General features: G+C 43.8%; 1 protein-coding gene across 29 annotated transcripts in view; it reads right to left on the reverse strand.

Moving 5' to 3' along the window:
- obscnb (obscurin, cytoskeletal calmodulin and titin-interacting RhoGEF b) overlaps positions 1-17,810 on the reverse strand; it is a 614,792-nt gene that overhangs the window by 422,334 nt on the left and 174,648 nt on the right. For all 29 annotated transcript variants that reach the window (XM_078231785.1, XM_078231777.1, XM_078231827.1 and 26 more), the window contains one exon: positions 2,909-3,175. In XM_078231785.1, coding sequence (XP_078087911.1) covers positions 2,909-3,175 — 267 coding nt within the window. The remainder of the gene's footprint in view (positions 1-2,908; positions 3,176-17,810) is intronic.

Raw genomic sequence — 17,810 nt, forward strand, 5'->3', positions numbered from 1 at the left:
ACCATCCATGCATGTTCCATCAAGCATTGGATGGACAACATAGGGAAGCAGTGGCATACTAATAACAGACTAGAATCCAGAGGCCCAGGCCAATGATCCTGGACAACAGGTTCAACCCACCATAGCAGATGGTGGAACTTAAATTCAATTATCAAATCTGGAATTAAAAGTTGATCTGAGTAATGGTGACCATAAAAAATAAATCTGGTTCACTAATGCCCTTCAGGGAAGGAAACCTGCTGTCCTGACTTGGTTTGGCCTACATGTGACTCCAGACACATAGCAATGTGATGACTCTTAATGCTCTCTGAAATGGCCAAGCAAGACACTCAGTTATATCAAATTGCTACAAAGTCAAAAAGGAATGTAACTATCAACCTAGTCACTGGAGATGACAAAGGCACACCCGTCCCTCTCGACCCAACAAAAGTCCTCGATACTAACACCTTGGGCGCTTGTGCCAACATATGCTTTTTGCAGACATAACACACATGGGCAATTCCCATTTTGTCAGGTAGATGCCACTGATATAGCTATACTAGAACATCTTGAATAGAGGAAGGGCTAATTTTAGATCTGAGGACTTCTGTACCCCAACCTGGATGTTGTCAGGGCCTACAACCTTTTGTCAAGAATTATATTTTCTCTTTTACTTTGGTAATATCACTGTCCTATTTCTTATATACTGGAAAACAGGTTGGTGGGGATGTGATTGGTATAGTTGGAAAGAGACAGATAAACTGCAAGGATCTAAACAATAGTAAGAAATGATTTTGATATGTTATTGAACAAAGAGAAAGTTGGATAAAAATTTACGTAAGGCAATAAAAGATTGTTTTGAAGTGGGTTGGGGGAACATATACAAGTTGTAAAAGTTGTAAATATGTGAGGCAAAGATAGGAAAAGTTTGCTTCATAAAATAAAGGAGTTTGATCAGTTTTGGGACAAGAGGCCTGACTGTGAAACAATAGAGGATACAAAAATTAAAAGAAATGAACACATTTAAGAAAAGACTGAAGCCTAACTGAGGTACTAGCTGCTTAGATCTCCCAGAAGACAGCAAGGTAGCTGATCAGATCTCTCAGAAGAAAGTGCGAAAAAGGCCAGACCCAGAGAACCTGTTGCTATCAACCTCAGAGGACATGCCTAGAGCAAAAGGGCATTGCACGATAAAATTAATGGATTCTGTAGGTTTAAAAATCTACAAGGACTCTTGCCAGCAGAAAAGGGATTGCAGTTTATGTTAATATCTTTGGAACTGTTTTAAAGTACTGTTAACTATGTGAAGCCATTCTTGTGCTCATGTGTGACTTTTATTTATTTTCCTTATTTTTAATAAACGTCTCCTTTAATATAAAATCATCACAATTGGTTGGAGATATAATTTCCTGATTTCAGAAAACCTCCTCATAATAGACAAATTGCAAAAATTGTTTTGACAGCTCAGCAGTTATCTTCAGCTGTGCCTTAACAATTTGCTGTATCTAATACACTGAGCTATTTCTTTATCTCACATGGAATTGGGTAAAGGGTAGCTTCTGTGAAGGTGGAGACTTCAGGAGGAGGTCAAGTTAGATCATCCACTTAGCAGGAACTTTCTGGAACTTTCTGTTTTGCAATTGTGCTGAAGCCCCCATCATTGAGGATGGGGCTGTTGGTGGAGCCTCCTGTGGTTATGTTGTTTAATTATTCACTACTATTCACTTGGCAGAACTGCAGAGCTTCGATGATCAGGATGGTTGTGGGATCACTTAACTCTATCTACAATGTGCTGTTTCCCTTGTTTAACAAGAATGTTAAGTCTTGTGCTGTAAGCTTCTCGGCCTTTTGGCTAAGATCAAGTGTATGGTCGGCACCCCATTGTCGGCCGCACTTGGTTGAGGTCATTGGGTTACGCTGAGGCTTCATATGTTTCATATGAAGCAATTTTTAAAAGCGGCATCTCGGCCTTTTGGCTAAGATGCAAATGAGCTCAAGTCTTGGAGGAGGAACCTCCCCCTTCTCCAATCAGCTTGGCTCATGTAGATCAGGCCCAGGACAGAGTGGTTTGGTCGCTCGCCCTGTCTTGTCAGCCTGGATCTGAAATGTCTCAACTTGTTGAGACTCTGAATTGGATTTGATTTGATTGAATTGGTAAAGTATTTAAAAAAAAGAAAACCAGAATGGCAACTATTTCTAAGTAGGCCTGGTATTGCTCCTGGCAATTTCCACATTCATCATTGAACCAAGGTTGGTCCCCAGAATTGGTGATAATGTTAAAATGAGATAAGTGCATGAGGTTGCAGATTGTGGTCGGATACTATTCTGCTACTAATGAAGGCTCACCGTGTTTCATGGTAACTCAGCTTTAAGCTGCTACAGTGTTCTGAATCTATTCCATTTAGCACGGTAGTAGTGCCACACAGACAAAAACAGACATCCTCAGGTGTGAAGATAAGATTTCATCTTGTTTAGATGGTTGAACAATAGAAAGCAGAGAGCAATGGTCAATGGATATTTTTGGGCTGGAGGATGGTTTGTAGCAGTGTTCCCCAGGGATCGGTATTGATGTGAACGTATTGGGAGAGACTGCAGAATAGGTTGAGAAGAATGGTTCCAGGGATGAGAAACTTCAGGTGTGCGGATCAATTGGAGGGGTTGGGACTGTTCTCCTTGGAGCAAAGAAGGCTAAGAGGAGATCTGATAGACATGTTCAAAATCATGAAGGGACTGGACAGAGTAGATAGGAGGAAACTGTTCCTGCGTATAAAAAGATGGAGAATAAGAGGGCACAGATTTTGCACAGCACTAGATGACATGTATTATAAGAGGGACTACTGTGTAGATTAACCATGTTAGTCAGAGTTGAATAGGAATCAAATGAAAAGTTAAAAAACAGTTCTAATTCTGTTATACATTTTGTTCCTACCATTAACTTCCAAGGAAGCACTAGTCTGGTGGCCTCCAATGTCACAAGTGTACCTTCCACTATCTTCCGGTTTAAGTTTGTGGATAACCAGTTCAACGATTAATCCTTTTTGCTTCATTTCATATTTGGCACTGGGCTGAAGTGGCGTAGATCCTTTTGTCCACTGTACTGCTAGATTTGGTCTGCTGATTTCACAACGCAGTACAGTAGTATCATCCTCTTGCGCTTCTGCATCCTTAAGTTCTTGCTTGAAGGTCGTAGGCAAGGCTATTTGGGCAACATTAAAGACTGAATATTATAACAACTTATAGCGCCTCATCTGTTTACTTGCATTTGTAAAATGAGGCAGTGTTTTTCACTGCACTCTCCCTTACAGCAAATAACAGTGAATGAACAAATCAAGGATCATAACATGCATTTCACTTCGAGCATATCATAGCTGTCACAAGAACAAAAGAAAACCTAAGGCAAGGAAATGCCATTCAACCCATCAGACAAGGTCCAACCAAAGTCTGTTTGTTTTATCATGGACCATCACAACCCCACATGTCGATCTCATATTTTAAGCAACATCCCCTTACAAAAGCAAAATACTGCATATCCAGAAAATCTGGTATAAAAACAGAAATTGCTAGAAATAGTCAACAGATCTGGCAGCATTTGTGGAGAGCAAAATTGTTTCTCTCTCCAAAGCTGTTGTCTGATCTGCTGAGTATATCCAGTATTTTCAGTTTTCACTAATAATTCCCTACTCACTGACCAGTGAGCTTGCACAAGCCAGTGGGACAGGGACCGCAGCCTGAGTGAGATTCAGCCAGAGTGAGGGTATTGGGTATTTGGAGCTGAGTGGGAATTGAGTGATGAGGGGAATGAGATGCTCATCTTTGGGAGGAGCGGAGAGGCAGACCTGTGAAGGAGACTCCAGGGCAAGTGAGAGTCGAAAGAAATCGAACCGTGCCATCATAGCCAGCAGGTAAGTGATTGACTGGTGACTGGTAAGTAGTTTTTCCTTTCTGTTTTCTCTTTTATTTGTTTTGACATTGTAGTTATTGTTGTATGTTAACTTAATGGTTACGTCATGGCAGGAGATCCCAGACCCGTGTCATGCTCCTCTTGTGCAATGTGGGAATTTTGAGATTCTTCCAGGGGCCCCGGCACCTTCACATGCAAGAAGTGTGTCCAACTGCAGCTCTGTTAGACCATTTGATGGCTCTGGAGCTGCGGACAGATTCACTTTGGAGCATCCACGATGCTGAGGAAGTCATGGATAGCATGTTCAGTGAGTTGGTCAGACCGCAGATAAAAATTACTTAAGGAAATAGGGAATGGGTGACCACCAGATGGAGGAAGAGTAGGAAGGCAGTGTAGGGGTCTCCTGTGATCATCTCCCTCCAAAACAGATATATTGTTTTGGATACTGTTGGGGGAGATGGCTCACCAGGGGAAGATGGCAGCAGCCAGGTTCACGGCACCATGGCTGGCTCTGCTGCGCAGGAGGGCAGGAAAAAGAATGGCAGAGTTATAGTGATAACTGTCAATTGTAAGGGGAATAGACAGGCATTTGTGAGGATGCAAACGAGACTGCAGGATGGTATGTTGCCTTCCTGGTGCAAAGGTCAAGGATGTCTTGGAGTGGCTGCAGAGCATTCTGGAGGGAGAGGGTGAACACCCAGCTGTCGCGGTGCACCAACAATACAGGTAAAAAGTGGGATGAGGTCCTACAAACTGAATTTAGGGAGTTAAACTAAAAGATAGGACCTCAAAGGTAGTAATCTCAGGATTACTACCTGTGCAGAGTACTCGTCAGAGTAGGAGTGTCAGGATAGCTAAGATGAATACTTGGCTTGAGAGATGGGGCAAGAGGGAGGGATTCAAATTCCTGGGACATTAGAACCAGTTCTGGGGGAGGTGGAACCAGTACAAACTGGACGGTCTGCACCTGGGGAGGACTGGAACCAACGTCCTGGGAGGAGTATTTGCTAGTGCTGTTGGAGAGGGTTTAAACTAATGTAGCAAGGGGATGGGAACCGACGCAGGAAGTCAGAGGGAAGTAAAGTGGGGACAGAAACAAAATGCAGTAAGGGGAAAAGTGGAAAGGCAGAGAAACCAAAGACAAAAATCAAAAAGTGCCACAGTACAGAGTACAGAGACTGTGGATAACTCAGTGACTAAGTCCAGTAAGGCTAAGAGAAATAAAACACAGGGAGAGTATACAAAACATGACAGGACAGATGGTCTGAGAAAGCAGGGCAGAGAGCAAGGAAAGTCTGGATTAAACTGCATTTATTTCAATACAAGATGCCTGATGGGCAAGGCAGATGAACTCAGGGAATGAATGGGTACACGGGACTGGGATATTATAGCTATTCCTGAAACATGGCTGAGGGAGGAGCAGGACTGGCAGCTCAATGTTCCAAGAGTACAGATGCTATAGGAAAGATATAACAGGAGGTAAGAGAGGAGGGGGAGTTGCGTTTTTGATTAGGGAGAACATCACGGCAGTACTGAGAGGGGATGTTTCTGAGGGTTCGCCCACTGAGTCTGTATGGGTAGAATTGAGAAATAAGAAGGGAGAGATCACTTTGATAGGATTCTACTACAGGCCTCCAAATAGTCAGCAGGAAATTGAGAAGCAAATATGTAAGGAGATTACAGATAGTTCCAAGAAAAATAGGGTGGTAATAGGAATCTGAAACAACAACAGAAAATGACCAAGGGTCATTTAGACTCGAAATGTTGGCTCTCCCCACAATTCTTCAGACCTGCTGAGGTTTTCCAGCATTTTCTGTTTTTGTTTCAATATTCATAACCAGCACTGACCCCTGAGGCACACCATTAGTCACCTGCAGCCATCCTGAGAAAGACCCCTTTATCCCCACTCTCTGCCTTCTGCCAGTCAACCAATCCTCTATCCATGCCAGGATCTTACCCTTAACACCATGGGCACTTAACTTATTTAACAGTCTCCTGTGCGGCACCTTGTCAAAGGCCCTTTGGATATCTAAATAAATCACGTCCACTAGCTCTCCTTTATCTAACTTCCTTGTTACCTCCTCAAAGAACTCTAACACATTTGTCAGACATGACCTCCCCTTGACAAAGACATGCTGACTCAGTCCTACTTTATCATGCACTTCCAAGTACTCTGCGATCTCATCTTTAATAATGGACTCTAAAATCTTGCCAACGACCGAAGTCAGGCTAACCGGCCTATAATTTCCCTTCTGCTGCCTCCCTCCCTTCTTAAACAGCGGTGTTACATTAGCTACTTTCCAGTCCTCTGCGACCCTCCCTGCCTCCAGTGATTCCTGAAAGATCACCAGCTATGCGTCCACAATTTCCTCAGCCATCTCTTTTAGAACCCTGGGGTGCAATCCATCCAGTCCAGGTGATTTATCCACCTTCAGACCTTGCAGTTTCCCCAGAACCTTGTCCTTAGTGATGGCCACGACATCCACCTGTGCCCCCTGACTCTCCTGGAGCTCTGGCATCCCACTGGTGTCTTCCACCGTGAAGACTGATGCAAAGTAACTATTCAGTTCTTCTGCCACTGCTTTATTTCCTATTATTACTTCTCCAGCCTCATTTTCCAGTGGTCCAATAGCTTTTTTTGCCTCTCTCTTACCTTTTATATATTGAAAAAAACTCTTCCTATCTTCTTTTATATTACTAGCTAATTTACACTCATATTTCATCTTCTCCCCCCTTATTGCTTTTTTTAGTTGTCCTCTATGGCTGGTGGCATAGTGGACAGTGAAGAAAGTTATTTCCAATCGCGATGCGATCTTGATCAATTGGGCCAGTGGGCTGACGAATGGCACATGGAGTTTAATTTAGACAAATGCGAGGTGATGCATTTTGGTAGATTGAACCAGGGCAGGACTTACTCAGTTAATGGTAGGGCGTTGGGGAGAGTTACAGAACAAAGAGATCTAGGGGTACATATTCATAGCTCCTTGAAAGTGGAGTCACAGGTGGACAGAGTGGTGAAGAAGGCATTCGGCATGCTTGGTTTCATCGGTCAGAAAATTGAATACAGGAGTTGGGACGTCTTGTTGAAGTTGTACAAGACATTGGTACGGCCATACTTGGAATACTGTGTGCAATTCTGGTCACCCTATTATAGAAAGGATATTATTAAACTAGAAAGAGTGCAGAAAAGATTTACTAGGATGCTCCCGGGACTTGATGGATTGAATTATAAGGAGAGGCTGAATAGACTGGGACTTTTTTCTCTGGAGCGTAGAAGGCTGAGGGGTGACTTTATAGAGGTGTATAAAATAATGAGGGGCATAGACAAGGTAGATAGTCAATATCTTTTCCCAAAGGTAGGGGAGTCTAAAACTAGAGGGCAAAGGTTTAAGGTGAGAGGGGAGAGATACAAAAGTGTCCAGAGGGGCAATTTTTTCACACAGAGGGTGGTGAGTGACTGGAACAAGCTGCCAGAGGTAGTAGTAGAGGCGGGTACAATTTTGTCTTTTAAAAAGCATTTAGATAGTTACATGGGTACGATGGGTATAGAGGGATATGGGCCAAATGCGGGCAATTGGGATTAGCTTAGGGGTTTTTTAAAAAAAGAAAAGGACGGCATGGACAAGTTGGGCCGAAAGGCCTGTTTCCATGCCGTAAACCTCTATGACTCTGCTCGCTTTTAAAGGCATCCCAATCTTCTGGCTTCCCACTAATCCTTGCCACTTTTATGCTTTTTCCTTTGCTTTTATGCTGTTCTTGACTTCCCTCATCTGCCATGGATGCCTCGTCCTCCCCTTAGCATCTTTCCTATTCCTTCGGATGAATTTCTGTTGTGCCTCCCGAATAACTCTCAAAAACTCCTGCCATTGCTGTCCCACTGTCTTCCCTGCTAGGCTCCCTTTCCAATCAACTCTGGCCAGCTCCTCTCTCATGTCTTTGTACTTACCTTTATTTAATTGTAATACCATTACATCTGACTCCAGCTTCTCCCTCTCAAACTGCAGGGTAAATTCTATCATATTGTGGCCACTGCTCCCTCAGGGTTCCTTCACCTTAAGTTCCCTAATCAACTCTGCCTCATTACACATCACCAAATCCAGAATTGCCTGTTCCCAAGTAGGCTCTGTCACAAGCTGCTCCAAAAAAACCATCTCTTAGACATTACACAAATTCCTTTTCTTGGGATCCACTACCTACCTGATTTTCCAGTCCACCTGCATATTGAAGTCCCCCATGATTATTGTAATATTGCCTTTTTTATATGCCTTTTCTGTCTCCTGATTTATTTTCTGCCCCACATCCTGACTACTGCTAGGGGGCCTGTACATAACTCCCATCAGGGTCTTTTAACTTTGCGATTCCTCAACTCTACCCACAGAGATTCTGTGCCTTCTGATCCTATATCACTTCTTGCTATTGATTTAACTTCATTCCTTACTAACAATGCAACCCCGCCCCCTTTGCCCCTCTGCCTGTCCTTCTGATAGGACACATATCCTTGGATATTCAGATCCCAGCCCTGATCCCCTTGCAGCCACGTCTCTGTGATGCCCACAACATCGTACCGGCCAATTTCAATGTGCGCAACAAGCTCATTTACTTTGTTCCGTTTACTGCGCGCATTTAGGTACAACACCCTCAGTCCTGCATTGACCACCTCCCTTCTTATACTTGTCCCCTTTTTTGCTCTGCCTGGAGGTTAGATTCCTGCCACCTTCTATACTCTCTGTTCTATTACGTGGTCTTTACTAACTTCTCCAGCCCTCAGCTCCATTAACCTACACTTCTACCCTCTCCTTTAACTTTGATTTTCTATTTCTCCATACAACTGAATCCTCCCCCCCACTATTTAGTTTAAAGCCCTATCTACAGCCTTAGTTATACGATTCGCCAGGACTCTGGTCCCAGCACGATTCAGATGAAGACCGTCCCATCTGAACAGGTTCCCTCTTCCCCAATACTGGTGCCAATGTCCCAGGAATTCAAATCTATTCCTCCCACACCAATCTTTGAGCCACGCATTTACCTCCTTAATCTTACTGACCCTGTGCCAATTCGCTCGTGGCTCAGGTAGTAATTCAGAGATTATTACCTTTTTGGTTCTGCTTTTTAATTTAGCTCCTAACTGTTCATACTCCCTTAGCAGAAACTTTGTTCCTGTTCTACCTATGTCATTGATACCTACGTGGACCACGACAACTGATCCTTCCCCTGCCACTCCAAGTTCCTCTGCAGTCCAGATGAGATATCCCGAACTCGAGCACCAGGCAAGAAACACAACCTTCAGGATTCTCGATCCTGGTCACAGAGAACAATGTCAATGCCCCTACTATACTATCCCCAATTACGACTAAATTTCTTTTTTCTCCCTCCACTTGAACGGCTCCCTGTACCACGGTGCCGTGGTCAGTTTGCTCATCCTCCCTGTAGTACCCATTCCCGTCCACACAGGGAGCAAGAATCTCGAACCTATTGGACAAGTTCAGGAACTGAGGCTCCTGCAACCCTACCTCCTGGATCCCTCTACCTGCCTCACTCGCAGCCACACCCTCCTGTCCCTGTCCACTGGCCGAAGTCAAGGTATTTAATCTAAGGGATGTGACTGCCTCCTGGAACACAGTGTCCAGGTATCTCTCCCCTTCCCTGATGTGTCGCAGTTTCCGAAGCTCAGAATCCAACTCATCCACTCTGAGCTGGAGTTTCTCAAGCAACTTACTGCAGACATGCTCACTGGGAACCACAATGGGGTCCACCAGCTCCCACATCATGCATGAACAACACATCACTGACCCTCCATCTCTATTTTATTTAATTAGTTTTTAATTTGGGTTTTAAATTTTTTTAAATTAATTTTTAAAAAAATTATATATCTCCTTATTACCTCAGTCTCAATGCAATGTCTAAGCAGTAATTTAAATGGGTTTTCAAACTTAGTACAGCTCCCTGCTAGCCAATCAAATCACAGCCCTCCTGTGATGTCACTTTTAAGTTGTTTTAGTCCAAACTCACTGTCAGTTTCAGAGAATCAAGAGTAACACTTATTTACCAATTAACACTCTCCCTTACTGACCAATCAGCACTCTCCCTTGTAGCCTCTGTTGCCTGTTTCACCCAAGTCCCTGTTTTCACCCAACTCCAAAAGCACTCCTCACAGCCAGGCAGCACTCACAGTGCAGTCAGGGCAGCACTGTGAAGCCTTTGTTTTTATAGGCACAACTTACAAAGCCCTGGAACTGATTTTAACTAGATAACATATGTAATATTGGCAGGACAGGTATTATGCAGCTGTGGAATGTGGTTACTTTGGGAAACCAAGGCGATCCATGACACACATGTCTTCACAAAGCGTCAGCAGCTACAGGAATTTCCTACTCTACTATTACGGCTAAGCCAGAGAATCAACTGCTTCAATAAAATAAAGAGTGCAGGAGGGCACGCCAGGAGCAATTCCAGGCATACCTAAAAATGCGGTATCAACTTGGTAAAGCTACAATACAGTACTACACATGTGCCAATCAGCATAAGCAATAAGTAATCAACAGAACTAAATAATTCCACAACCAACGGAACAGATCCAAGCTCTGCAGTTCTGCCACATCCAGCATCACAGATCACTCCACATGATATCCAGAATAGCTGAAGGCACTATATACTACAAAGGCTGTGGGCCCTGACAATATTACGGTAAAAGTCCTGAAAACTTGTGTTCCAGTGTTTGCCGCGCCACTAGCCAAACTTTTCCACGGGCAAAACATGGACATGCTTTTAATGTGGGATTGAGAGCAGCATTCCTGCTCTCCCCGACTCCATATTCAGGTAATATATTTTAGACACTTGCTTTGCTGTTTGTGGCCAGCAACTGTCCATTTCACCTCATGCAGCTATAAAAGCTGGATACTGTGGATTCTGGAGGTCTGAACTAAGGACAGAAAATGCCAGAAAAATTCAAAAGGTCTGGCAGCATCTGTGGAGATAGAAAGATTTAACGTTTTGAGTTTGTATGGCCCTTCTGCAGAGTTGAAGAGGGGTAGAAATGTAACGGATTATGTAGTTGGAGAGCCGGGAGGCACAGGTTGAGCAAACAGGTGGTCAGGGCTCGGTGGGAGCTAAGGAGATACTTGACGACAATATCATGGACAGAAGACAAAGATAGTGTTGATGGTAGTGTTTTAAGACTAAAGACATCACTAATAATGGCATAAAGGTAAGGTGACAGGATGTGTTAAAAGCAGAACAAGGGCCAGTACTCTGTGAAAGCAAAACAAGTTACGGATGCCTCTGTGGGGGCAGGGGTGGGGAAAATGTTTTTAAAAGATCAAGGTGAAGAGTTCCTTCATGGTCTGAAATTGTTGAACTCAATCCTAAGTCCAGAGGCCATAAAGTGCCTAATTGGAAGTTAAGGTGCAATTCCTCCAATATGTGTTGAGCTTCACTGGAATATTGTAGCAGACCAAGGACAGAGACAGAAATGTGGGCATGAGGGCAAGATGGTGAGTTGAATGATAAGCAACAGGAATGTCGGAGTCTTGTTTACAGACTCAGTGACAGTGTTCCGCAAAGCAGTCACCCTGTCTGCATTTAGTCTCCTCAGTGTCACAGCATACAAGACTCTGGACCAAGTGCCGGAAAATGGGATTAGAATAGATAGGTGCTTGGTGTAGACATGGTGGGCCAAAGGGCCTCTTTCTGTGCTGCAAAACTCTATGACTCTATCTACTTGGCAATGTGGACGATTTCCCAGGAATTTGCTGGAAACAAAAAGCAGGGCAAATCCAAACTGGTAAATTGCCATCCCATTAGTTTACTGTTGACCATCAGAAAAGTGATGCAAGGGACCTTCAACAGTGTTATCAGGCACCACTTAATTAGCAGCAACCTGCTCACTGACACTCAGTTTGGGTTCCGCCAAGGTCATTCAACTGTGGAACTTATTGCAGCAGTGGGTCAAACATGGACAAAGCGATGAATGTCAGAGGTGAGGTGAGTTGAGAGTAACTTAATTTGATGTCAAGGCAGCATTTGACCGAATATGGCACCAAGGAGCCCTAGACCCAGCCCTAATGGGAATCAAGGGGAAAACCCTCCACCAGTTGGAGTCAAAGCTAAAACAAAGTAAGATGGTTGGAGATCAATCATCTCAGCTCCAGGACATCACTGCATGGAGTTCCTCAGGGAGTGTCCTCGGCCCAACCACCATCAACTGCTTCAGCACTGGCCTTCCTTTCATAAGATCAAAAGTGGGGATGTTCGCTGATGATTACATGATGTTCAGCACCATTTGAACTCCACAGATACTGAAGCATTCCACATCTAAATGCAGCAAAACCTGGACAATATCCAGGCTTGGGCTGACAAGTGGCAATTAACTCACCTCCTGACTCGACAAAGATTCCCTGCCATCTAGAAGGCACAAGTTAGGAGTGTAGGGAATACTCTTCACTTGCCAAGATGAGTGCAGCTCCAATGGCACTCAAGAAGGTCAACACCATCCACAAAAAAGCAGCTTTCTTGATTGGCACCCCATCCACAAACATTCACACTTTCCACCACCAATGACAAACAGTGACAGCAGTGTGTACCATCCACAAGATGCACTTCAGGAACTCACTAAGGTTCACTAAGTAGAACCTTCCAGGCTAAAGGTGGGACATGTTGCCAGGATCCGATGAACTGCGCGCTAGGGTTTTAATGGAAGTAGCTGCAGAGATAGTGGACCCATTGGTTAAAATTTTTTGTAACTCAGTAGACTCGGGGGAGAGGGTAACTAGAAGATTGGAAAACAGTCAATATGACGCTCTTGTTCAAAAATGGAGAATGGCAGACGGCAAGGAACAATAGGCCAGTTAGTATAACATCCACTATTCGCGAGATGCTGGAGTAAATAATCAAAGAGGAAATAACTAATTATTTAGCAAAGCTGAATATAATCAAACCTAGTCAACATGGTTTTATGAAAGATAAGTCATGTTTGACAAATCTGCTCGAATTCTTTGAGGATGTAACAGGGAGTGTAGATAGAGGGGAACCTGTAGATGTAGTGTATTTAGATTTCCAAAAAGCATTTGACAAGGTGCCGCATAAAAAGCTGGTGAATAAAGTAAAAGCCTATGGAATTGGAGGAAGTATGTTGGTCCTTTTCAGAGTGGAAATATGTAACTAGTGGAATATCGCAAGGATCAGTTCTTGGTCTGCAATTGTTAATTATTTACATCAATGACCTTGAGGAAGGAACATAGTGTAAGGTTAACAAATTTGCTAATGATACAAATATAGGTGGAAGGGCATGTTGTGATGAGAATATTTTTCAATGATAGATTGGGTGACTGGGCAAAAACGTAGCTGTCTCTCGTCCAGAGCGTCATCCAATACTTATGGAATTACACCATGACCACCCTGGGATTTAAAAGATGAAAATGTTACCCAGAAGCTACGTATGGTAGCCCAATTTTGATGCAGACATAACCAAATTGTCAGACTAGATGTCATGCCAAGAAAATCTCCCTAGACGGGAGTGCATGTGGACATCACAGGGCCTTTTTTTGGGTTCCATATTTTTAATTATGGTCAACATTCACTCCCAATGATTGGAGATACATCACATTGACTCCACCACTTCCCATGAGAAATTACGACAAAGTTTCTGCAAGCACGGGATACCTGAAGCCCTGGTCTAGTTGCCTGGGGGAGAGGGCCCATGACAGCTTCAGCAGGAGGCCAGTGTCCCAAACAGTGCCGTAGGCGACTGAGGGAAAGGAACACAGCAACTATCTTCAAGTTTTTCTGAAAGCCGTTTTCAATGTGGGTGGTAAGGATCAGTACCTGTTGCCCTGTGTTGTAGTCCTTGCAGAAACCAGCTTGTTTAACTCTCAGGACTTCTTCTACGATTGGGGATATGCGCTGAAGGATGAGGCATTCAAGGATTTTGTATGAGACCTACAGGAGAGAAATTGGATGGCAGCTATCTGCAAGTATGGGGTCTTTTCCAGGTTCAAGTATGGCAATGACTTTTGCTGTCCTCCATTTCTTTGGAATGCTGTTGGAATTTATGAGCATCATGTAAAACCAGGTCAGCCGGGCAAGAGATCAGGGCCCCAGATGATTCATAAATTTTGGCACGATATTGTCATATTCTGCTGCTTTGCCACATTTCAAGCCCTGTAGGACCTTCTATAGTTCTGTAACCTCAAAGGAGGCAGGGCTGATGTCTTCCCTGAGATGCTGTGTTATCTTTGTTCACCCTGAGAGGCGGTTTTGAGTGGATAACTTTTGAGCTACTCCAAGGCAACAGTTTAGGCTCCAGCACTGCCTGCTGGAGTGTGTGAAGTTTAGCTCTGCTACCTTTTCCTTCTATTTGGTGCAGCGCACAGCATTGAGGGGCTCAATCAGATGGTCTCCTACCTCTGGGTCCCCTGATGTTTCATATGCCTTTAGGAAGGCAGCACGCTCTTCATCTAAGCATGGAGTATAAATGGGTTGGTAGCAGGCTGCTTTATAGATGGCATCACAGAGACAGTTGTACGCTTCGTCAAGTGTGATATTTCGTAGTGGAATTGTTGAGATGCAGATCACTGTATTTTGTCCAGCTGGCTTTCTGGAAATTCCATCACATTTTCTTGGGGCTGTTGACAACTGGAACACGCAGGCTTATAAGAATGAGTAGAGGACTGTGTGTTGGCTGTGTGGGAAGTCATCTACGACAAGGCTCTGTGCATGATGCGGGGCAATTGATCAGCATTCATCACCCTCCCCCGACATCCCTCTATTCCCTACTTATTCAATTATCTGTTAAGATGTCTCTTAAATGTTGCTATTGTATCTGGTTCTACCACATCCTTTGGCAGTGCATTCCAGGCACTTACCATCCTCTGTGTAGAAACTTGCCTCTCACATCTCCTTTAAACGTTCCTCCTTTTACCTTAAACCTATGTCCCATGTAATTAATATTTCTACTCTGGGAAAAGAACTCCAACTATCCAGTCTATTCATGCCTCACATAATTTTGTAAACTTCTATCATGTCACCTCTCATCAGGCTAAATTCCAAAGGAAGCTTCATGAGAAGAGTCCACACAAGGAATCATAGTCAAAGTCCTGAAGCTGAAAGGAACAATGAAAAACCGCCCCAAGATTATGTTGTATTCAAGCCCGCACTCAAAATCTTCCAACTCAGTGTTGAGGGCCTGTTGGCACCCATCTGAAGCCTCAAAGTCCTTGCTGCTCAACCTAGTGAATCTCCTGTGCACCCCTTCGAGTGTCAGTATACCCTTTCTCAAGTGAGGAGACCAAAATTGTTCACAGTACTCCTGATGTGGCCTCACCAGCACCTTATACAGCTGCAACATAACCTCGCTGTTTTTAAACTCCATCCCTCTAACAATGAAGGACAAAATTCCATTTGCCTTCTAAATTACCTGCTGCACCTGCAAACCAACTTTTTGTGATTAATGCACAAGGAAACCAATGTTCTCTCTGCACAGCAGCATGCTGCAATTATTTTACCATTTAAATAATAGTCCATTTTGCTGTTATTCCTACCAAAATGGATGACCTCACATTTACCAACATTGTACTCCATCTGCCAGACTCTCGCCCACTCACTTAGACTATCTATATCCCTTTGCAGACGTTCAGTGTCCTCTGCACACTTTGCTCTACCACTCATCTTAGTGTCATCTGCAAACTTTGACACACTATACTCAGTCGCCAACTCCAAATCATCTATGTCCTTCAGCTTCTCACTAAAACTTGTTTCTCTCAGAACCTCTGGTACATTATTCATGTCTTCCTTTGTGAAGATGTGGAGATGCCGGTGTTGGACTGGGGTAAACACAGTAAGAAGTTTAACAACACCAGGTTAAAGTCCAACAGGTTTATTTGGTAGCAAAAGCCACACAAGCTTTCGGAGCTGCAAGCCCCTTCTTCAGGTGAGTGGGAATTCTGTTCACAAACAGAACATATAAAGACACAAACTCAATTTACATGAATAATAGTTGGAATGCGAATACTTACAACTAATCAAGTCTTTAAGAAACAAAACAACATGAGTGGAGAGAGCATCAAGACAGGCTAAAAAGATGTGTATTGTCTCCAGACAAGACAGCCAGTGAAACTCTGTGGGGGTTACAAATAGTGGGACATGAACCCAATATCCCGGTTGAGGCCGTCTTCGTGTGTGCGGAACTTGGCTATCAGTTTCTGCTCAGCGACTCTGCGCCGTCGTGTGTCGCGAAGGCCGCCTTGGAGAACGCTTACCCGAATATCAGAGGCCGAATGCCCGTGACCGCTGAAGTGCTCCCAACAGGAAGAGAACAGTCTTGCCTGGTGATTGTCGAGCGGTGTTCATTCATCCATTGTCGCAGCGTCTGCATAGTTTCCCCAGTGTACCATGCCTCGGGACATCCTTTCTTGCAGCGTATCAGGTAGACAACGTTGGCCGAGTTGCAAGAGTATGTACCATGTACCTGGTGGATGGTGTAAACACCATCCACCAGGTACATGGTACATACTCTTGCAACTCGGCCAACGTTGTCTACCTGATACGCTGCAAGAAAGGATGTCCCGAGGCAAGGTACATTGGGGAAACTATGCAGACGCTGCGACAACGGATGAATGAACACCGCTCGACAATCACCAGGCAAGACTGTTCTCTTCCTGTTGGGGAGCACTTCAGCGGTCACGGGCATTCAGCCTCTGATATTCGGGTAAGCGTTCTCCAAGGCGGCCTTCGCGACACACGACGGCGCAGAGTCGCTGAGCAGAAACTGATAGCCAAGTTCCGCACACACGAAGACGGCCTCAACCGGGATATTGGGTTCATGTCCCACTATTTGTAACCCCCACAGAGTTTCACTGGCTGTCTTGTCTGGAGACAATACACATCTTTTTAGCCTGTCTTGATGCTCTCTCCACTCACATTGTTTGTACCTTAAAAGACTTGATTAGTTGTAAGTATTCGCATTCCAACCATTATTCATGTAAATTGAGTTTGTGTCTTTATATGCTCTGTTTGTGAACAGAATTCCCACTCACCGGAAGAAGGGGCTTGCAGCTCCGAAAGCTTGTGTGGCTTTTGCTACCAAATAAACCTGTTGGACTTTAACCTGGTGTTGTTAAACTTCTTACTTCCTTTGTGAAGACAGAAGCAAAGTGTGAATTTAGTTCCTCAGCCATTTCTTTGTTCCCATTATGAATTCTCCTGTTTCTGACTGTAAGGGGCCTATATTAGTTTTTGTCAATCTTTTTCTCTTTACATACCTGTAAAAACGTTTAGATAGTTTTTATGTTCCCCGCTAGCTTATTTTCATACTCTATTTTTCCCTTCTTAATAAATCACTTGGTCCTCCTTTGCTGAACTTTAAACTGCTCCCAATCCTCAGGTCTATTGCTTTCTCGTGCCAATTAGATTCTTTGAATCTAATACTATCTCTAATTTCCGTTGTAATCCATGGTTTGGCCACAATTCCTTGACCACTCTTGTGCCAAACAGGAATAAACAACTTCTGGAGTTCACCTACTTGTTCCTTAAATACCTACCATTGCCTGTCCAATGTCCTTCCTTTCAGTAATGTTTCTTAGTTCATCATTGGCAATTCATGTTTCATACATCATAGTTACCTTTATTGAGATTCAAGGCTCTGGTCTCAGAAGCAACTACATCACTATCCACCTTGACAAAGAATTCTACCACATTATAATCAATCATCCCCAAAGGTTCCCTCACAACTAGATTGCCAACTAATCCTTTCTCATTGTACAATATCCAGTCCAGGATGGCCTGTTCCCTTGTTAGTTCCTCAAATATAATGGTCCAGAAAACCATTCTGTATAAACTGCAGAAATTCCTCCTCTATTGTACTGTGACTAATTTGACTCTCCCAACCTATATGCAGATTAAAGTCACCCATAATCACAGATGTTCCTTTAACACATGC

This window comes from Mustelus asterias, chromosome 2, assembly GCF_964213995.1.
Source record: "Mustelus asterias chromosome 2, sMusAst1.hap1.1, whole genome shotgun sequence".
NCBI classification, from domain to species: Eukaryota; Metazoa; Chordata; class Chondrichthyes; order Carcharhiniformes; family Triakidae; genus Mustelus; species Mustelus asterias.